This window comes from Coffea arabica, chromosome 6e, assembly GCF_036785885.1.
Source record: "Coffea arabica cultivar ET-39 chromosome 6e, Coffea Arabica ET-39 HiFi, whole genome shotgun sequence".
In the NCBI taxonomy this organism is placed as follows: domain Eukaryota; kingdom Viridiplantae; phylum Streptophyta; class Magnoliopsida; order Gentianales; family Rubiaceae; genus Coffea; species Coffea arabica.
The window spans coordinates 13,621,095-13,643,246 of record NC_092321.1 but is presented as its reverse complement, the minus strand read 5'-3'; the positions used below and the strand labels follow the sequence as shown (position 1 = coordinate 13,643,246).

General features: G+C 36.6%; 3 protein-coding genes and 1 long non-coding RNA gene across 4 annotated transcripts; 1 reads left to right on the top strand and 3 right to left on the bottom strand.

The window, feature by feature from the left end:
- Positions 1-778: 778 nt before the first annotated feature.
- On the bottom strand, positions 779-3,755 carry LOC113696409 (class V chitinase CHIT5b-like). Its single transcript, XM_072056384.1, has 2 exons — positions 2,512-3,755; positions 779-1,042 (listed from the first exon to the last, which is right to left on the bottom strand). The coding sequence occupies exons 1-2, from the start codon at positions 3,641-3,643 to the stop codon at positions 1,020-1,022; spliced, it is 1,155 nt and encodes a 384-aa protein (XP_071912485.1). The 5' UTR covers positions 3,644-3,755; the 3' UTR covers positions 779-1,019.
- A 703-nt stretch (positions 3,756-4,458) lies between these two features.
- LOC113697422 (class V chitinase CHIT5b-like) lies at positions 4,459-6,815 on the bottom strand. The gene is made up of 2 exons (XM_027217024.2): positions 5,530-6,815; positions 4,459-4,720 (listed from the first exon to the last, which is right to left on the bottom strand). Exons 1-2 carry the CDS (start codon positions 6,671-6,673, stop codon positions 4,698-4,700), a joined length of 1,167 nt encoding a protein of 388 aa, XP_027072825.1. The 5' UTR covers positions 6,674-6,815; the 3' UTR covers positions 4,459-4,697.
- A 5,129-nt stretch (positions 6,816-11,944) lies between these two features.
- Positions 11,945-15,279, top strand: LOC113694658 (uncharacterized). Its single transcript, XR_003449443.2, has 2 exons — positions 11,945-12,450; positions 12,882-15,279. It is a non-coding gene; the product is annotated as an uncharacterized lncRNA (long non-coding RNA).
- Positions 15,280-18,186: 2,907 nt separating this feature from the next.
- Positions 18,187-20,743, bottom strand: LOC113694603 (class V chitinase CHIT5b-like). The gene is made up of 2 exons (XM_027213447.2): positions 19,376-20,743; positions 18,187-18,496 (listed from the first exon to the last, which is right to left on the bottom strand). Exons 1-2 carry the CDS (start codon positions 20,517-20,519, stop codon positions 18,474-18,476), a joined length of 1,167 nt encoding a protein of 388 aa, XP_027069248.1. The 5' UTR covers positions 20,520-20,743; the 3' UTR covers positions 18,187-18,473.
- Positions 20,744-22,152: the final 1,409 nt, after the last annotated feature.

Here is a 22,152-nt window from a genome sequence, read left to right as displayed (position 1 = left end):
TCGCTAGTAATTGACCGCTTAACTTTTAAATTTCATATTGACCTACATGCTAATTAATATTTGTACGGACCATTTTCGTGATGACTAATTATTTTGAAAATAATTATTTCATCATACTTGAAAATAAAAATTTCACGTGTAGATTTGCTTGTGCGATAATCGTTTATGTAGACTATCGATCCGCTTACGTGAAGATCATTTAAAGCTGCGTTTGGATTGAAAGATTTAACAAAAAGTTTAAAATCTTTTCAAATTCTTCTAATTGTCTATAGATTATGTAGGACGCATTTGGACTCATAAATCATTGATTATTCTGATGTTTAAAATGTACTATCTCAAATGCCGCTTAAATGATTCAAACAACTAGAGTGATTTGAATGAATTTCAAATATCTTATCAAAATTTTCAATCCAAATGAAGCCATATAGAATTTTGAAACCCGTGGCTGGACAATTGAGGAGATGATGAAGCAATGCAATTGTAAGACGCCCGTAAGTTTCATGATCAACAAATGAGTAATGACGTTTAACTAGTTCACTTTTATTTTTTTAATTTTGGATGCATGTATAACTATTTTTATGACGTGGAGCATAGTAAATTTCTAATGACTCATACACATTTAGCACAGACAATAATCATTTATTCATCGTGCATGTATCTGAATAATTGTTTATCGTATATAGGAGATTTTTTTTTCTTTTATTTGGTCAAGTGAATAATTACCCATGGTTGAAATAATTGTTGGTTTGTATAAAAGACGAAAAAAAAAAAAAAAAAGTGGCGAAAGGACAATCGATATTTTATTGATTTCATAAATTAACTTTTGGACAATAAAGAGGGTTCGTCCAAAGTGGAGAAAGGACACATACATAAGACAAGGGCAGAAGGAAATAAATAAGACAAGGTTTATCTGCAAATGGTCCTTGATCCGGCCAATGATATTTGAAGATACCATTTTCAGTTTGTATTATTCATGGCCGGCGCCGGACGATATCTGCACATGATCCTTGATTTCATTTCTAGCCAATCCAGAATCGGGAAGCTGCAAACATAAAACGACAGGTTAAAACTTAAAATTGAGGAAGGTAAACTTACGAATGGTTTTTTTTTTTTTTTTTGGGTTTCATTCATGAGGATCCTTAATTCCTTCTTATTAAAGGCAGCTACATAAAACAATTAAACAGAGTGAGATTTTCAGTCGACTTTTAGAAGTTGTTAAAAAGTTCAGTAAATTTTAACGAGAAGATTGTCCTCTAGAATTGATGGTCCTGCATGTAAGACATTTTTAGAAAAGGAAAGTGAAGTGTTCTAGATGTAAAGATTTACAAAATTCCTTGAAAGTATACAAAGCTTGAAGAAGTTCAATGCAATCCACTTATTGTACTGATTTTCTAGCAAAGATTTTTTTTTTCTGGACAAACTCTACTTTGTACCCTTGAATTTGTGTTATTTTGTTTACTTTGCACACTAAATTTCAATTTTGAATACTTTGCATCATAAATTTTTGATTTTCGACATTTTACATCCTAACTCTCAAGTTTATTCTATTTAAGTTTAGTCGATGATAATTTTTGCAAATTAACAGAATAGAAAACCCAAAAATGTATCATAGAAATATTAATAATTGAGACCATATAAATAAATAATAACGAACTAAAATTGGTCAAAAGGTTAAGGGATTGTAGTTGGAACAAAATGGTACATTATCATTAATTTTTACCACCTTTTGATTCGTTAATTTTGTGAACGTACATAATCATTGATTAGACCTAAATGGGATAATTTTGAGAGTTTAGGGTGTAAAATGTTCAAAATTAAGAGTTTAAAATACAAAGTGAGAAAGTGATGCAAGTTTGAGAATGCAAAATGAAGTTAATTCTTTTTTTTTTTTCACTTTCCAAAGCTAGTTTCCACAAACCACATGATCCACAATACAAATGGGGAAACATGTACCCTAAGCAACAACAGTAGTAATTGTTGTATTCTGCTCACTAAAGTATTACTTCTGTGCCCACCAAAAAAAAAAAAATACAATTATTGTAAAAGCATATAATTTGCTATCTAGCTAATAGCTCCCAAATGAAATTTGCATCCCAATAGACAATATACCATTGAGATTCTACAGATGTTTCCTAGTAGTCCCGTCCATGGAGTTCATATTATTATATGAGGATCATTATTTTAGCCAACAAAATACTATAGTTGGTTCAATAGTTAAAGTCCTCTTTTTCCAACTGAAAAATAAGGAGGGGAAAAAGATGAAAAAAGAGTTAACAGTTAATGCTCTAGCTACAAAGGAAAATATATCATAATAAAATTAATCTCCAACTGCCCAGTGCCCACTTCTTGAGATTGTGAGTGAAGCTCATCAGTTTCATAAAAGACAGAAATTTTCAATCATCCTTTGCCAACATACAAAATCTACATAAATCATTATAACAATTTAAAATATAATCTAAGCCAATGAAGGTATTACGAATGTAAAAAGTCAAGAAAAATAATCATAAGTACCTGTTTCTGATATTTGCCAGTCTCGATCAAAGCTCAGAGCCCAGAAAAAGTAGCCACGAAGCCTAAGAGCCTGAGCAAATGCAATCCTCAATGCTGTCGATCTACTATCATCATACCCAATCCATATATTCCCAGCTACTGAATAAGTTGATAGTGTCCCTAAATCAAATTGAACAGTTGCATTATTCTTCTTGTTGAAATCCTCCACTTCATAATAAAACAGTACTCCTTTTCCACCAGCTCCACTAGGACCAACATCAATCGCCGGCGCTCCCACGCCACTATCCATAAGGTCCTTTAGCGTCCAAGTTTTGCCATAAAGCGGCAATCCCATCACCAATTTGCTTCTCAAGATTCCAGCCTTGATCCAGGATTCCAAACCATAGCTGGTACTGATATTACTTTTGGGGTCAATTAGTGCTGAATGGGAACCTGTAATTGTAGGTTCCCATGACCCATGATACTCGTAGCACATGGCATTGATCCAATCCAAATTCTTGTTAATCGAAGCTACTGGATATGTTCTGAACGGCCCATGTAGGAAAAAGTTGGCAGAAAAGTAAACAGCTGCAGACAGCAAGAGTTGAGGACAATTTGTTGCCTCAGACTCCTTTATGACCTCGGCCCTCCATTCTTCTAGCAGAATGGCGTAATCCTGCATTTCTTGAGGGTTTTGTGGGTACTCCCAATCAAGATCAATTCCATCAAACCCGAATTTTCGAGCAACTTCTATGGTAGACAGGATGAAGTTCCTGCGAAGAGAAGGAGTTGAGGCCATCTGTGAAAATTGAAATGGAAGATCGCCTCCTCCACCCGTGGAGAAAAGAGCCTTGACCGGTGGCTTCTTGGAATGGAGAGTTGATGTGAAGTTCACAAGCTGAAGAGCTGTTGAATTGTCTATCATAAACTTAAACGTGACATTATTAGGCAAAAGAAATGCATAGTAGACGTGAGTGAACAAAGTAGTATCTATGGCTGATGGTGGAAGATATGAAAATCTACCCGAGGGCCAATAGGCTCCCTTAATGGACTCATAAGAGTATGTATCAACAGCAGAAGTACTTGTGCTGATGAAGCTGATCAAGAACAGTAGGAAAGTGCAAATAATACTGATGAATTGAAGGGTAGACATGATCTTTTTTTTTGTGTGCTAATTCTACTGTAGTTTCTCCCCTTTCATATATAGAAGTAGTGGAGGTTTTACCCTCAATCTTGTGCAGTCAAGATATCGGGTTAGTGTGACAATTGTAAGCATTTCTCGGGTTATTGCATTTGCATTAAATTGTTTTTGTATATATTCTTGTACGGTTGTGTTTATCCAGAGAACAATTTTATATTGGCTACTTGATTTGATTTAAGGTTGAAGAGCGGAAACATGTTTTCTTGACTAGTCCGAGTTTTGTCTTGGTCGCCTAATACAACATCGCCGTCCCTTGTGACACATTATATGGAAGGTAGTCGACTGATAAATTCCACCAGGGAAAATATTAGATTCACTTCAGCTGACAACACTATATCCTTCGGGACCTCCGACCTCGACTAAACCAGTAAATCAGGCACTTGTTAGTCGAGCCATTTGGCGATCCCTTTGCACCGTTGAACGAATCGTTGGTCGATCATATTAGACGGAGATTTGTAAATAACCCTCTAGATAAAAGTACCTTTTCTTGACTTTCCGTTTGAATAGAAGGAAAGTTGTGTAGGAAAGTGAAATGAAAGAATGTGATGCAACGGAAAACGAAAATAAGTTTCTCGCACACATTTGCTTATCAAGAAAAATATTGAGAGAATATAGGAAATTAATGTCAGTTAATAGCAGTTATTGAAATTTTTACGAGTAACAAACTATTTTCCTTCAAAATCTTGCAAATTTTGCAGGACACAAAATGCAGGACAAATGCCGCATTTTGAACTTGAAAGGACAAATTGAATGATGTGAAAACTATAAGGAGAAATCCTGTTTTCTGGTAAAGTTAATCAAGTTACATTATTGTCTTATGTGTGCAACAATTTTGCACACCAAGAAATGTAAAACTGTTACTGGATAGGAAAAATAGAGAATTGTTAACGGACACTACTAAAAAATATGTCGATCTATGCCATCAATTAGCATCACCAGTGGTCACGATGAAATGAAACATGGCCTAGGTTGGACACCATCCTCAGATGAGATCTTAACTTCATTCTCAACGATTCCACAACTCGGAAGCTGCAAAACACACATAGGTAGGACGGCAGGAAAAGTAAATTAGGAGTATGACATTTTAATTTCCGAGAAATAGTAATAGCAATTCGAAGTAGTCAAACTAGGTTTTGTCCCTTTTTGATATGAGGTGTTGGTTCTATTCAAGAACTAGTATGTTAATCATTAATGATCTTTCTAATCCCGAATGTCTACAGTGTTAGGTGAATATATATTGGCTCAATCCGAGCACTATTATGTTTGATTTAAAGAAGAAAGCTACAGGACAATTGAATACTTTTAAGTCTATGTCCGTTTGTGATGAATAAAAAGTATCCCTTCCATAAGAAACTTTAGTACCAAAAACAAAAAAAAGCAAAGTGAGGGGAAAAAAAAGGGCAAAAACTACTCCATGACTTGGTCCAGATCTTAGCCGACCAGACTTGTTATGTATTATTATTTTTTGCAGCCTCAGTGCAGACCTAATAATTGACAAAAAACTTTATAAGCATTATAGTCCAACACATACTGACCAAATATCTCATGGAAGATTTTATTTTCCACCTAAAAGATAAATACTAATGCTCTAGCATCTAACTTCATACCATGAAATAGATCTTGAATCTTCCTATTTATATTTCCTTCTCCCACATACTATAGACGAAAATTCCATCATTTTAAGATTGATAAAAGATGGAATAAAAAAAATTAAGAAGAAGAAAGGTTCTTAATTTCTTTTCACTAATTCATAAACTTAAACTAATGGTGATTGAGCAAAATTAAGTGAAGTTTAGATTAAATAACAAGAAGTTAAAAAAACTAGAACTATTATGTACCTGTTCTGGATATTTTCCAGTCTAGATCAAAGCTCAAAGCCCAGAAGAAGTAACCACGAATCCTGAGAGCCTGAGCATATCCAATCCTTGCTGCTGTAGATCTACTATCATCATATCCAACCCATGCAGTTCCTGCAAATGAATAAGTAGACGCAGTAGCCACATCAAATCCAACTGTGGCATTGTTCTTTTTATTAAACTCCTCGACCTCGTAATATAACAAAATCCCACTTCCACCATCGCCCTCAGGACCAACACCAACTGCTGGTGCTCCCACGCCATGGACGCTAGGGTCCTTCAGAGTCCATGTTCTGCCATAAAGCGGCAAACCCATCACCAATTTGCTCCTCAAAATCCCTGCCTTGATCCACGATCCCAATCCATAGCTAGTACTGATGTTACTTTTGGGGTCAAATAATGCTGAATTGGAACCTGTGATTGTAGGTTCCCAGGAGCCGTGATAATCATAGCACATGGCATTGATCCAATCTAAGTTCTTGTTGATTGAAGCTATTGGGTAAGTTCTTGGTGTTGCAGATAGGAAAAAGGTTGAAGAGAAATAAACTGCTGCGGAGAGCAAGAGCTGAGGTCGCTGTGTTGCTTTGGATTCTTTTACGATTTCAGCTCTCCATTCGTCGAATAGACTGCCTAAATCGTTCATTTCCTGTGCGTTTTGAGGGAACTCCCAGTCGAGATCGAATCCATCGAAGCCGTATTTCCGTGCTACTTCTATGGTGGAGAGGATGAAGCTCCTGCGAGAGGCTGGAGTCGAGGCCATGCGGGAAAATGTAGTCGGACCAGCGCCTCCTCCGCCAATTGAGAGAAGTGTCTTGACAGGTGGATTTTTGGAGTGAAGAGTTGATGTGAAGTCGATGAGAAGGTTTGCTGTTGAGGCATCTATGTCGAACTTAAAGGTTGAGGCATTGGGGTTGAGAAATGCGTAGTAGATGTGAGTGAATAAGGTTGTATCTACGGCGGATGGCGGAAATTCTGCAACTTTCCATGAGGGGTAGTAAGCTCCCTTCATGGCCTTAGAGGAGTATGAAGGGCTAGCATAGCTAGAGCTGAAGCTGATGATCAAGAATAAAAGACAAGTGCAAAAAATGCTACTACTAGTAGTAGCTTTCATGGTAGCTGATCCCATTTTGTTTTTGTTTCTGGCTAATTCTGTCGTGTTTTCCTATATATAGAAAATGGAGCTGTTGATGAAACTGTTATAGCCAACGGTTTCTTGTTTTTGTGGGGTTTTATTTCCTTTGGATTGTGTCATATATATAGCCTTGGAGTTTGCTTCATGATCCAGAAGGATTGAGGTTGGGTTCTGAATTTGCGCTATTGATTGAATTTTTGGTGTTACGCTATTACGCTGATCCAGTTAAGGTTGAGAAGGGAAGCCTTTGACAATTTCAGTTCTGTTCTGGTCAGCGCCTGACAAAACAGAGCCGTCCTAGGTGACTTGTTCAAAAGCGGATGTAGTGGGGCTGATACATTGATCGGTTCACCTCTGCGCGTTAATCATTGTGTTATTTGATACTTCAACTCAACTTCTTGTGCTTGAGCCATTTCACAATCTCACCACCTTGTATATTACTTACATTTATTGGCGTCTAAAATATGCTGCATTATATATATATATATATATCAGCATTGATATATACAAAGTGATTAGTTGATTATGCCTAAACATGTTATGAAGTATATAAATACTTCCGAATGCCTACTCTCGAATAATTTATTTATGGGTTAGAAATGCCTAGATTAAGACAACCAATCTCTTTCAGTTCAGTTGGACCATGTTATTGGTTCCTTAAATATTAGCCGAGATTTAGGGAATATTCACGGGAACCACATGAAACGCATATATATTAATATCAAGCTTGGACCAAACAAGAAGCACTAACAAAAGTTTTGATTTGTGCATCCCCACTCATACCCAAGAAAGTCCAAGAAATGAAAAGATGAGTAGAAAAGACAAATGAAGTCTGAGTCCTTGATTTATTGAGGAAAAAAAACAGAAAGTAATCCTAATAGGATTACAAGATTGAAGGGCATATATGAAAAGCCCTTGACGTATGTGAAGATTGACAAGATTGCTATAGGATTAATCAAGGGTTGTGGGCTTAGCATCAAGCTTATGCTTTTTATTTTTTTTTATTTGATAACATCGGTAATTGTTTCTTTCTCGTTTTCTTGGAAATCCAAATACGGTAAGAACATCTATTTTTTTCAGAAACATGCTTACAAGAAAAGCATTTTTTTTCAACTATGTCGTGCATTATTTCTTAAGGTATTGAGGAAATCCAAATATTGTTAAAACATCGATTTTTTCATACGCACAAGAAAAACACTTTTTCCTTTTCTATATAGAGCTTTATTTCCTCAATTGTTGAGTTTGACAAAGAGGCTGAATTAAGTAAATTTCTACGCAAGAAAATAATCGAACACTGACACCTTCTGGAATATTTGACATTATTATTGCTTCAGTAGCTGCCCATAATTTGTTAATCAATTGTATTTCAACACCATAATTGGTCTGTTACGTATACATGTATACAAGCAAAATTTGACTCTGCAACGTAAACCTTTTTGATGCAAGCGTTTAATGTTTATTCAGTCAACGCAGAAGCTTCTCACCGTGGCTGTAATAAGTAATTGTATCATTAAAAACTTTGAAATAAAGACAAGACTATAAAAACATAGAGTCAATGGAAGATTGTATTGGAACGTGACATGTTCAACCCAACATCACAATCAATATTGAACATTCCCTTAGGGGATAATTTCAGAAACCTCCCTTGAGGTTTCTGACAATTTCACTCGCTCCCCACAATTTTAGAAAATTATACTGACCTCCCTCGACTCAATAAAATAACTACAATACCCTCTATTTAATAGATAATTTACCACATATGTGGGACACAAAAACCAAACCAAAAGTAAAAGAAAAATAAAAACCGATAGCAACTCGTCATCATTCCCAACCCTACTTTAATTAACAGCAGTTTCTTTTCTCTTTTCCTCCTTTTTTTTCAACCTCTTATGATTCTCTCCTTCCTGCTTATAATCCCATAGTCTCTTCCACCTATCAACTACACCACCATGCAAACCTACCCGAAGTGTTTATTTCTTGTCTATTCCTCTCTTTCCATGGTATTTAACTATCAGCCCCTCTTGTTTATTTCTTCTCGTATTATAATTTGCATACATTAAATAATCAAAATTTCCAAAATTACAAATTGAGAGAGCAAACGAAAATTTCATGGTCAAATTAGATGGAGATGATGAACATGGTTGTGATAGAGGGGAAAAAATGAAATTAATGAGTTATGGTTGGAAAAGAAAAAGGGACGAATTTGGACTATGTTATTATGCCTGTTATGCTCTAGAATCTAATATCTTCATTTGGTTTCATTTTTTTGTTTGATTTACAAGTATTGGTGGTAATTTGTCACAAAGATTAATTTCTCTATTCCTAACGCCATTGGAGTCTGCAGACGGATTGCATCTCCTTTTGCTGAGTAGGAATGTTTTGAGCATAAACAATCCTATGGGCAATAGGAAACTAAAAGCAAGGAATTCGGTAGAGCCCCACTTTTGGTTTGATTCTCAATTTTGGCGGGGACCACGGAGATAAGAAGCATGAGTCATTTGGACTCTTGGAAAAGAAACGTACAGAAGCTTGTGAAATGGAATTGGACTCTCAATTCGTGCGGGAACCACTAGATAGATAGCATTGAGTCATTTCTTTTGGCTTTAAGAAGACAAACGTACAGGAGGTTTTCTTATCAATAGTTTTAGCTTAGTTTTTAGCATAGTTTGATTTTATTCTTTCTTAGTTCCTTTGATGGCCTGGACCTCAGTAAATTACTTGGAGATTTTCTCATGAGGCGTGGCTAAGTTTTTCTAGTCGAAGATCAATTTGAGGATTCGGTTCCGAACATCTGTGAGATCTAATTATTTTATTTATTTCTTTTATTTATTTGTATTTGTACGTTTCCTGATTTAATTATTTATGATTGTTTTGTTATTTGAATGTCAAGGGTCCGATATTCGAATTAACCTAATAATCTACTGTCATATTAATTGATTGAATCCGTAATTGTTCTATCGATTAATACCAGTGGCGACTAGCGTGATTGGTTTCATGTTAGGGAAACGTATGATCTAATTTAAACAAACCCTCGTAGCGTATTTGTTGGTTAGGGTTGGGTTTTTCTAATTATTAATGCAGTCAAGTAATTAAATCCTATGGTTGTACTTAGGGTTATTTCTTGATTAGAGAAATAGTTAACGGTCGTACCTTAACTATCGAGAAATTAAGGAAAGGCTGGTTGTTCATCGCGTGTATGGCAACTATAACCAATTTATTAATGAGTAATTGAATTATCTTTGCGTCGATGATCAGTTGCATAGACCGTGTCTGAAAAGTTGTACCTTTGGCTAGAGTCATATTGGTTATTGATTAAATTCTATTTATTTCTATTAGTTGTTTTATTAGTTAGTTAATTAGTTATTTTATATTCTCCAAAAACCCCCCCCATACTTCGGACTCTAAAAGAAATAAATTATCCCCAATCCTTGTGGATTCGACCCTGCTTATCACTATCTACAGAAATTATATTTTATTTAAGCAGGTATTTATTATTGCACAGGTTCGGCACCCTGTCAATTTTTGGCGCCGTTGCCGGGGACTGGTGCCAGATTAATTTGTTTCTTTTTGAGTTCATCTTGTTTTTATTTTTTTATTTATTTTTCTCTTATTTTTTTATATAGTTTATGGCTTCTAACACTCTGTATTTTGGTGATAGACTGGATTTTGTTTTCAGGGAAGGCAATGAGGCTTGTTTTTTTGCTAAGTTTACATATTCAGAGGCACTAAACTCTATTAGAGAATGAATGGCTGCTGCAACCTGTAAAATTTGTTATACCAGGGATCATTCAACCGGTATGTGCCCCGAATATCAAGATAATCTGAGTGTCCCACTCAATAATTATGGAGATTTTTCACCCTGGTCTCAAACGTGGTATAACTCTAATCCAAACGGGAATGATCAAGAATGGTGGGATAACTCCAATTATAATTATACAACAGGGCCAATGAATTTTCAGCAGTATGAGTCTCAAGAATCATCATCTATATCAGGTATATCTCTTGAAGAAATAGTTGAATCAATAGCTACTAATACATATCAATTCCAACAGGAGACACAAATGAGAAATGGGATGATGAAGGATGCAATGAGTAATCTGGCAGATCAAATATGTCTATTGACATCCAGAATAAATCGATTGGCTTCTCGAATTGAAGAATTGCCCTCGAAAACCATTGTTGATTTTGAAGAAAATGAGAGTGCAATTTGCTTGACTAGTGATGAGGAGATGCAAGAGTGTCAAAATGAGAGATCTACAGATGCAGTTGAAAAAGAAGCCGAAAAGGAAGAAATGGAACCCCAACCGCAACCCATTCAAGTGAAAGAATCCAGTGAAGAATCATCAAATGTGGTGACACCACCTCCATTCCCTAACCCGCATTTTCTTAACTCTTACTCTATGATTTCTGTTAATGAGATTGATTTTGTTATACCGGAAGTTTTTGAGTCTCATGGCAGAAATAAGTTATGAGTAGCTATGGTCAAATATCTTGAACCGTTGAGTGCTCTTGATGGAAGAGTGGATGTAGAATTGAGATCACTGCTTGATTATTTGGCGCCATCTACGTACTAGTCCAAGGAAAATCGTAGCTCGTGTGCTCAAGGATTACTCTATTTACGAGGGTTATCAGAACTATATAAAGGATGAAGCATTGAAACGAGTCACAAGATTTTATCCTCCCTGAGCAAAGATGACAATGTCTAGCCAAAGATATTAAAAAAAAGGCACTTTTTGGGAGGCAACCCAAATATTGATTTTATTGTTTTTCGTTGTTAAATTCTTTAATTATGTCGTTTCTTATTTAGGTTGTGGTCGGTCTTAATGTTTTCCTCCACTGTGGTCAGGACAGCAATCTTGGCGTGCCCACGCGGTGTTTGTGACTCCTGAGATCAGTGGGCGTTTGCCAATCTTGGTGTGCCCACGCGGTGTTGGTCAAATCTCAACATCGCGTGACATTGGCAGGAAATGCAATCTTGGCGTGCCTACGCCATGTTAATGACTCCTGAGGTCAGTGGACGTTTTATAATCTTGGCGTGCCCACGCTGTTTTTAACGACCCAAAACCCAAAACCTAAAAAAAAAATATATATTAAAAATTTCACATTGAGAAAATTCAGAAATTCAAAAAAAAAAACATTTTTTTCTTTTTCTTCAAAAATTCAAATTTTGAAAATTTAAATTCGGAAAAAAATTTTTTGGAAAAAAACATTGAAAAAAAAAACCCAAAAACTATTTTTTTTTCCCTTTTCTTTTTCTTTCTTCCTTTCTTTTCTTTCTTTCCTTGCCTTTTCTTCTTCTTCTCCGAAGTTCCCCTGTTTTCCACTTGTCCTTCTCTTCTTTCGTTTGTCCGCCGCCGCAAGCCCACGCCACCAACTCTGCCCAGCCACACCTAGCTCGCCGCTCTCCGCCCGTCACACGCGGCCCTCTCCCTCCACCTCGCAGTCCATCACTCACCTCGCGCCACCTGAAGCCCACCAAGCAGCCATGCGCCGCCAGTTCCCCGTTGCCCAGCTGCCATCGCCGCCGCCTCCAAGCTCCACCTCACGGACGACCACCAGCTCTCCTTCACACGCCACCCTAACTTCCTCTCTCCCTCGCGCGACCTTCCCCTTATGCGAAGCTCCGTCACTGGTCTGCGTAGCTTCTCAGCCCGTACGCCATCCACCTCGCGCGATCTTCCCCTCGCGCGCGCCGCACCACCAGCAGCTGCAACCTCGCGTCTCTCCTCCGCCACGCCATCACCACCTATCAAACAAATTGACAGGTGGAGGTATTGCTTTTCCTCTCTGTCGTTCGTACTTTCCTAGATTTTAAATTGCTGGAGTTGTTGCCATTTTCTTGGGTTTCTGGGTGGATAATAGCAAGAGATATATTGCTTGATTTTTTAAACCTGTGCTTTGTTTGGGGCTTCTATTGCATATTTGGGGTTGACTTGGGAGTTATTTGCCCAAATTGACTACCATTTTGATCTCTTCTATTTCTAGTCTTGCTTGGGTGTTACTTGGATTTATCAGTGCTTTTGTTTGGCTATTTGATTTAATTTTTCCCTGTGCATTTACCAGTGGTATTGGCGATGGTAGTTGTTTAACATTTGTTTATCCTGTGTTATTAGTTGCCCAATTGATCGAGTTGTGACTACTGGACATTTGTGATTGAATCATTTCTGTCCAACCTATGATTGAGTTGTTTTGGATAACGCAGGAGATGATTTGAGCATTTTCTTGGGTTAATTGCTGATTTTGGCAGGTTGAATGAGGTACTTGACTGTCCAATTGGAGGTGGTTGTTACGATTTTGGGTCCCATTATGTCTAATTTGCTGTGATTCGTGTCTAATTGTGGGTAATTTGCTTGTTAAATTGGGAGGTGCCTGTAACGCTTAAATTTGCTTATTGAAGTTAGTTGCCTCTGATTGCCTTGTTTAGGAGCATTTTATCCTTTTGGTTTCCTTTACTAAGCTCTTGGGAGCACATGTTGCACTTTGGATTGCATTGATTTTGAAATTGACTACTTTGGGACCGCAAGTGCTTATTGATTGCCATTGCTATAAGTGTTGGGGTATATGTATGTCCTCTGGGTGGTTGAATTGTGCATTTTATTCGTTGGATTGGCTTTAAAATTGTTATTGCTTTGAATTTTCGGCTTCCATTATTTGTTGGCAATTGTAGTCTCTTGTCGCTTAGAGTGATATCTAGAGTCCATGGTGAAGCCACGAATGGCACCAGCTCCAGATGCGAGTTGATCCACAATTTTCACCTGAACCGCCCCTATTTTGATGACTTCAGGGAAGTACCGTCGCCCCTCCCATTCCTTCTGCTTTTACATTATCACATTGAGGGCAATGTGTTATTTAGCTGTGGGGGGGGGGAAGATCAGTTGGGGTGCTAGTATTTTTGTTTTTAGTTTCTAGGGACTTTTCCTTTTTTTTTAGTTAGTTTTTGCCTATCTTTCATTTATTTTATTTTCTTTTTCTTTTTAGTGGTCAGTCCTTAAATGAATACCAAATTTTGATGCTGGATTGTTGTCTCTAATTCTGCTATTGCCAAGTTTTAGTAACAAAAGGGTATCAAGTTGATGTGATTGAGTTCATGAACATCTCTTTGGTGAATATCAATAATTGCTTAATTTTTCCAATTTTTGGTTAACTTTTCTAGGCATAGGGAATGATTGTCGGCATTTTTCATGTGAATTGGTCCAGTTATTAATTTTAGTTCTCCATGTTTGGAAATTTGAGGCTGGCTGCTGTTATTTTTGTGTTATTTTTAGTTATTGTGCTATATGATTGTGAATAAGAGGTGACTGTACTCCACTAGTTGTTACTACTGAATAACCGGGGATCTTCTCCTAAATTGTCGATTCTCGCGTCAAAAGGTAGTAGTTACTATGAGTGCGTGATCCCGTAGCGATTGGAACTGAGTAACCGGGCTCCTCCATCTGACAAATGTTGGAGTTCGCGTCAAAAGGCTCTAATGGCTAGAGACTAAGTCTTTTACTATTCTTAATTAAAAAAAAACAAAAAAAAGAAGAAAAAAAAGGAGAGAAAATAGAAAAGTGTGGAAAAAAAAGAGTGAAGGGTGTGTCAAATGTGACAAAAGTTAGCCTGTCGATTTATGGGTTAATGTTGAGATTTTAGTTAATAGTTGGACCATTTATTGATAAATGTGAGCAACCATTCCTTTTTCTTAGATTAGTTTGCTTTAAATTGGAGGAGTTGGTGGTTGGGAAGCTAACCGGGGTGGTCTTTCTTGGATCTTAACTTGTGATACTTGATATATGTTTTTCTGGGTATCTTGGCAATACGGTAGTTGGAGCAACAGTCATTGTCAAATTTTGGTGTTCAATTGCTGTTCTCCTGCTTGAGGGTAAGCATGGTTCAGGTGTGGGGGGAATTGATAGGGTGTTAATTGTTGGTTATTTTATTATTAATTTCCCCTTTATCCTTGCCAAATATTGTTTTAATTATTAATATTTACTTATATTTGGTATTTGGACTTAATTTCAGGGAATGGAGCAGAAAACTACTAAAAATGAGAGATTTTCTGGAGCAAATTGCTCCACACATGAGAGACCTCAAAAAGTTTCACAAATCGGGGCCCACCTGGAGCTGCAGACGGATTGCATCTCCTTTTGCTGAGTAGGAGTGTTTTGAGCATAAACAATCCTATGGGCAATAGGAAACTAAAAGCAAGGAATTCGGTAGAGCCCCACTTTTGGTTTGATTCTCAATTTTGGCGGGGACCACGGAGATAAGAAGAGTGAGTCATTTGGACTCTTGGAAAAGAAACGTACAGAGGCTTGTGAAATGGAATTGGACTCTCAATTCGTGCGGGGACCACTAGATAGATAGCATTGAGTCATTTCTTTTGGCTTTAAGAAGACAAACGTACAGGAGGTTTTCTTATCAATAGTTTTAGCTTAGTTTTTAGCATAGTTTGGTTTTATTCTTTCTTAGTTCCTTTGATGGCCTGAACCTCAGTAAATTACTTGGAGATTTTCTCATGAGGCGTGGCTAAGTTTTTCTAGTCGAAGGTCAATTTGAGGACTCGATTCCGAACATCTGTGAGATCTAATTATTTTATTTATTTCTTTTATTTATTTGTATTTGTACGTTTCCTGATTTAATTGTTTATGATTGTTTTGTTATTTGAATGTCAAGGGTCCGATATTCGAATTAACCTAATAATCTACTGTCATATTAATTGATTGAATCCGTAATTGTTCTATCGATTAATACCAATGGCGACTAGCGTGATTGGTTTCATGTTAGGGAAACGTATGATCTAACTTAAACAAACCCTCGTAGCGTGTTTGTTGGTTAGGGTTGGGCTTTTCTAATTATTAATGCAGTCAAGTAATTAAATCCTATGGTCGTACCTAGGGTTATTTCTTGGTTAGAGAAATAGTTAACGGTCGTACCTTAACTATCGAGAAATTAAGGAAAGGCTGGTTGTTCATCGCGTGTATGGCAACTATAACCAATCTATTAATGAGTAATTGAATTATCTTTGCGTCGATGATCAGTTGCATAGACCGTATCTGAAAAGTTGTACCTTTGGCTAGAGTCATATTGGTTATTGATTAAATTCTATTTATTTCTATTAGTTGTTTTATTAGTTAATTAATTAGTTATTTTATATTCTCCAAAAACCCCCCCCCATACTTCGGATTCTAAAAGAAATAAATTATCCCCAGTTCCTGTGGGTTCGACCCTGCTTATCATTATCTACAGAAATTATATTTTATTTAAACAGGTATTTATTATTGCACAGATTCGGCACCCTGTCAATGGGGTTGCGCTTGGCATAGGCATCAATAGTGGTTGGCCAAGTCCTTTTCTGTTTAGGAAGGTGATAGGCGATAGGTGTTGGGTTCATAATTTGAGGTGTGAGATTAATCAATAGACAAAATACAGTGTTAATTTGGGGCGAGAAGCTTTTTGAGGGTATTTTAGTTGGTTGTGGTGGTTATGATTGATTGTAGAGGAAGTGATTTGGGTAGAGTTTGGAATCTTGATGATGCCGAAATTGATAGAAATTAGGGATTAAGTTGGAGTGCGATTTTTGGTAAAATTTGGGATTTTAGTGATGCCAAAATTGATGGAATTTGGGGTTTAAGTTGGAGTTTGCTTGAACAGGTTAATGAGGTTTTGGGTTTACAATTATCGTGGAAGCATAGCAAGTCTAGATAAAAATGTTTGTTACCTTTTTTTTTGGTTAAATTGATCACTAAACCTTTTTTTTTTTCACTTTCTTTTGATGTATGATATTGCATAAGGGTATTTTAGGATACTTAAGTATAATTCTAGTCTGATGGATCTATTCAGTCTCTTCAGCAGTAAAGCAAGAGAGGTTAGTGTAGTTTTCTAAAATTGGGGGGAGCTGAGTGACATTGTCAGAAACCTCAAGGGAAATTTCTGAAATTATCCCTTTCCTTAGCTAGGATAAATATTTGGGCACTTAGATACAAGATGGGACACAGATGGTTTTTTAATTATAAAGTTGTGAACAACAAATTGATTTTAGGAGCTCCCCCAGCCTAATTTTCCTTCTAGAATTACTTCAGACAAGAAATTCCTTTACCTCTATTCTCCAGCTCTTCCTAGATTTTTTTTTTTATATTTGTTTTTGTAATAATTTTCTCTTCAAAAATTCTCCCAGTTCGAATTTATTCGGATTCTCCTAGTGGGGAATTTATATTCTATTACAATTTTTCTAGCAAGAGTTTTTTCGTTGAATTTTTAACTTCATTTGTTCTTACTAGATTTGGGATCTCTTTTAGGTTAGTCAGATCTAAACTTTCTCTTGAGCCTTGTAACTTGCACTCGTTAAATTTGCTCGTAGTAGACATGAACAGCTAATCTATTCAAGCTGCGTAGAGTTATTGGTATTTGTGGAAATTTTGAAGTTTTAGAGTGTTATCTGCCATTGACTGCACCAGTAGTATCTTTTTTTTTTTTCCCTTGTATTTGGTGCTGATAGTGCAACTTTTGAAAGTCTCTTGCTTATTAAAAAAAATAAATAAATTGGTTTTAGGAGAAAACAAACGTAAATATAGCAATCAACAACTTTTAACGGGAGGTTCCTGAGTAAACAGGGCCATCTCGACAAAGGAAAGGAAAGAATACTGTGCAAGATTCTAGTCTTCAAATGGAGGAATGCAGACTCAGTTTTGGATCCTGGATTTAGCTAACGACAAAGTTAATTGAATTAGCATTTTCCTTGTAAAAAAAAAAAAACTCGAATATTAAGATATTTCAATTAGCGCATGAATTTTTTAATGAAAAATAAATACAGCTTCAATGAATTCGGATTTAACACCGGTTACATCCCTTTTCATGAAACTCAAATGTTAAAAATATTATTTGTTCCATCTATTATTTCATTTTCCTCAATGAATTTCGACAGGTGACTTGATGTGACGAAGTTGTTGAAGTATTAAATTCCCACTGAACAAAAGTTACTTCGCACATTAACTGCTTGGCCTATCCTCGCAAGAATTTATCCCAAGTCTCAAGAATTTAACAGGCCTGCTATAACCATGCATCAATTTATGACCTCCCTCATTTTTATGAGCCTCACCCCAGAATCCACCTTTGTGGCCAAAAATATACTTCATTTGCATTTGTCAGTGTTATGAAGTTGACCGAGATAGAATTCCAGCTTGTCCAGTAGTTGACAATATTTCTGCCGGTGATTTGTTACTCACAACTCTCTTTAATATATAATTGGTTCGTGATACATAAGAGCAATATGTAAGTTGATTCGCCAATTAATATATGTTAGAAAAATCCCACTCTAAGTTGTAGTTGCCACAAACGAAATCACGGACTATCCCTTAATTTTAGGAATTTTCCTATTTATATTTATCGCTTATACATGTTGCAATTTTTAATCTTTTGCTCATTCTAGTGATCATTATGTGATGATAATAATTAATCTCAATGAATGCCCGTCCTTGGGGGGTCGCATTTTGAACTCCAAAGGATAAATTGAGTGATAGATATGCATATAAACTATAAAGAGAGGAGTCTATTTTCTGGTAAGGTTAATGAACTTACATTATTTTTTTTATGTGTGCAACTATTTTGCAGACCAATAGAAATAAAATTGCTACTAGATAGGAAAATAGGAGTGTTACAGGATACTAAGAAAAATACATCTATGCCATCGACTAGCATCACCAGTGGTCGGTTAGTCCCAACATCCAAGTTCTTGAAAGGTTGCAGGATGAAATGGAACATGGCCTAGGGATGCTTTGCCGGCCAACATCCGCAGATAAGAGCTTAACTTCATTATTCAATGAATCCACAAGTGGGAAGCTGCAAAATACATATAGGACGGCAGGGAAAGTAAATTAGGAGTATGACCTTTTAATTCCTGAGGCAAAAGCAATAATACGAAGTAGTCAAACTTAAGTTTTGTTCCTTCTTGGTCTGAGTTGTTGGCTTTATTCAAGTAGTAGCATATTAATCATTAATGATCTTTCAAATCTCGAATGTGCAAGAGTGTGTAAGGTATATTGTCTCAATTCGAGCACTAGTATGTTAGATTTAAAGAACAAATTAAGCTAAAGGACAACTGAATACTTTTATTTCCATTGTCTCCGTTTCTGATAGTGCAAAAAAGTGCTAAAAACAGCAAGAAAAAAGGAAGAAAAAAAAAAAAAAAGAAGAAGCAACTCCATACTTGTTTATCATCTTAGTTGACCAGACGACTTGTGCAGTAATAAATCTTTTTCAGCCTCATGTGCAGAGCTAATAATTGAGAAAAGGACTATCATTATTACAGTCCCACACATCCTGATTTTCTGACCAAATATCTTGCGGAAGAGTTTTCAATTAGCCATCTAAAAGATAAATAGTTAGTGCTCTAGCATCTAACTCCACAATATGGAATGAATCTTGAATATTCCTATCTGTATCCCCTTCTCCCACATACTATAAATGAAAATTTATCATTTTAAGATTGACAAAAAAAAAGGAAGAGGTTTCTTAGTTTCTTATGAAAATAACCCACGGTTTCATTTAATATAGATTATAAAGGAGTATGAATTATGGAGAGAACCAAAATTCCAGACTCGGAGATGGGATCACTGATTCATAAACTTAAACTAATAATAATTGAGCAAAATTAAGTGAAACTTAGATTAAGCGACCAATAAGTAAAACAAAATACTAGTATTAGTAAGCAGTAAGTACCTGTTCTGGATATTTTCCAGTCCAGATCATAGCTCAAAGCCCAGAAGAAGTAACCACGAATCCTGAGAGCCTGAGCATATCCAATCCTTGCTGCTGTAGATCTACTATCATCATATCCAACCCATGCAGTTCCCGCAAATGAATAAGTAGACGCAGTAGCCACATCAAATCCAACTGTGGCATTGTTCTTTTTATTAAACTCCTCGACCTTGTAATACAACAAAATCCCCCTTCCACCAGCACCCTCAGGACCAAGACCAACTGCGGGAGCTCCCACGCCATGGACGCTAGGGTCCTTTAGCGTCCATGTTTTGCCATAAAGCGGCAAACCCATCACCAATTTGCTCCTCAAGATCCCTGCCTTGAGCCAAGATCCCAATCCATAGCTAGTACTGATGTTACTTTTTGGGTCAAATAATGCTGAATTGGAACCTGTGATTGTAGGTTCCCAGGCGCCATGATAATCGTAGCACATGGCATTGATCCAATCTAAATTCTTGTTGATTGAGGCTATTGGGTAAGTTCTGGGCGTAGCAGCTAGGAAAAAGGTTGAAGAGAAATAAACTGCTGCGGAGAGCAAGAGCTGAGGTCGATGTGTTGCTTTGGATTCTTTTACGATTTCAGCTCTCCATTCGTCGAATAGGCTGCCTAAGTCGTTCATTTCCTGCGAGTTTTGAGGGAACTCCCAGTCGAGATCGAATCCATCGAACCCGTATTTTCTTGCTACTTCTATGGTGGAGAGGATGAAGCTCCTGCGAGAGGCTGGAGTCGAGGCCATGCGGGAAAATACAGTCGGATCATCGCCTCCTCCGCCAATGGAGAAAAGTGTCCTGACTGGCGGATTTTTGGAGTGAAGAGTTGATGTGAAGTTGGTGAGAAGTTGTGCTGTTGAAGCATCTATGCCAAGCTCGAAAGTTGAAGCACTGGGGTTGAGAAATGCGTAGTAGATGTGAGTGAATAAGGTTGTATCGATGGCGGATGGTGGAAAATCTGCAACTCTCCATGAGGGATAGTAAGCTCCCTTCATGGCCTTTGAGGAGTATGAAGGGCTAGCATAGCTAGAGCTGAAGCTGATGATCAAGAATAAAAGACAAGTGCAAAAAATGCTGCTACTAGTAGTAGCTTTCATGGTAGCTAACCCCATTTTGTTTTTGTTTCTGGCTAATTCTGTTGTGTTTTCCTATATATAGAAAATGGAGCTTTCGATGAAACCGTTATAGCCAATGATTTCTCGTTTTTGTGGGTTTTATTGCTTTTGCATTCTGTTAAATATAGTGTTGAGGCTGCTTCATGATCCAGAGGGATTGCGGTTGGATTCTGAATTTACACTATTGGTTGAATTTTTGATATTAGGCTAATCCACTTGAGGTTGAGAAGGGAAGAAAATTTGTAAGCCTTTGACGATTTGAGTTTTGTATTGTTCAGCGCATGCTGATACAGACAGAGCCGTCCTAGATGACTCGTTCAAAAGTGGATATAGTGGGCAGATAAATTGCCACGATTGGAATGATGGGTTCACCCTTGCACAGTAATGATTGTGTTTTTTGGGACTTCAACTCAACTTCTTGTTAGAATCCAAAAAAAAAAAAAAAAACACACGCAAACTCAACTTGTTGTGGTTTGAGTCATTTCACGGTCTCATCTTGCATATTACTACATTTATTGCAATCTAAACTATGTTAATGATTTACAAAGCCATTAACTGATTACTGTTGCGTAGGGCTGCAAACGAATCGAATCGCTCGCGACTCGAACTCGAGTCGATTTCGAACTGACTCGAGTCGAAATCGAACTCGAACTCGAGTTCAAAATATTAAGCTCGTTAGCTCGCGAGCTCGAGTATATATATATATATATATATATATTTTTTTTTTATTTTTTTATTTTAAGTATATATATATATATTTTATTTTAAGTATATATATATTTTATATTTTTTTAATTTTAATAGTAAAATAACATATATATCCTTAATATTTTATTATTTATTAAGAAAAAATATTATTTTATTTATTTTTTATTTTTTTCGAGTTCGAGCACGGCTCAAATCAAGTCGAACTCGAGCTCGAGTTTGAAATTGTCAATTCATCGAATTCGAGTTCGAGTTCAATAAAATTATGTCGAGACTCGGCTCGATTAGGCCAAATCTTGACTCGACTCGATTAGTTTGCTGCCCGACAATGTTGTGCGACAACAATGTAAATTGACAAGACAAGAAGCACTGACAAAAGTTTTGGTTTGTGCATTCGGGAGTGGACTCCCCACCCAAAAAAAATCCAAGAAATGAAAGATGAGTAGAAAAGACAAATCAAGTGTGTGTCCTAGATATTTTGAGAAAAAAACAAAATGTAATCCTGATAGAATTACAAAAATGAAAAGCAACAGGATTCAAGGGTGTGGCCTTAGCATCAATCTTATGCTTTTTATTTTTTATTTTTTCCGTTTGATAAGATCGATTGTTACTTCTTCCTTGTTTTCTTGGAAATCCAAATATTGCAAGAACATCTATTTTTTCACGAACATCTTTTTTTTTTTTTCAACTAAATGCTGGTGCATTATTTCCTCAGGCATCGAGATTGAGAAACAGGCTGGAATAAGTATAAATTTCCACGCAAGAAAATTCTCTTTGAAGAATGATCATTTGGGTTATCCTTCTGGAATAGTAGACATTATTGCTTGGGTAGCTGCCAGCACCATAAATGGTCTGTTGAATATATCTGATCTGAACCGAAGCAAAGTATGACTCCGCAATTTAGACCTTTTGATGCAAGCATAAG

Excerpts from the sequence above, each read along its gene's own strand:
- LOC113696409 (XM_072056384.1), bottom strand. The coding sequence starts at position 3,643 with ATGTCTACCCTTCAATTCATCAGTATTATTTGCACTTTCCTACTGTTC. Across the intron at positions 1,043-2,511 it reads CTGGCAAATATCAGAAACAG|CTTCCCGATTCTGGATTGGC; the intron begins GTACTTATGATT and ends TTATGTTTGCAG.
- LOC113697422 (XM_027217024.2), bottom strand. The coding sequence starts at position 6,673 with ATGGGATCAGCTACCATGAAAGCTACTACTAGTAGTAGCATTTTTTGC. Across the intron at positions 4,721-5,529 it reads CTGGAAAATATCCAGAACAG|CTTCCGAGTTGTGGAATCGT; the intron begins GTACATAATAGT and ends TGTGTTTTGCAG.
- LOC113694603 (XM_027213447.2), bottom strand. The coding sequence starts at position 20,519 with ATGGGGTTAGCTACCATGAAAGCTACTACTAGTAGCAGCATTTTTTGC. Across the intron at positions 18,497-19,375 it reads CTGGAAAATATCCAGAACAG|CTTCCCACTTGTGGATTCAT; the intron begins GTACTTACTGCT and ends TGTATTTTGCAG.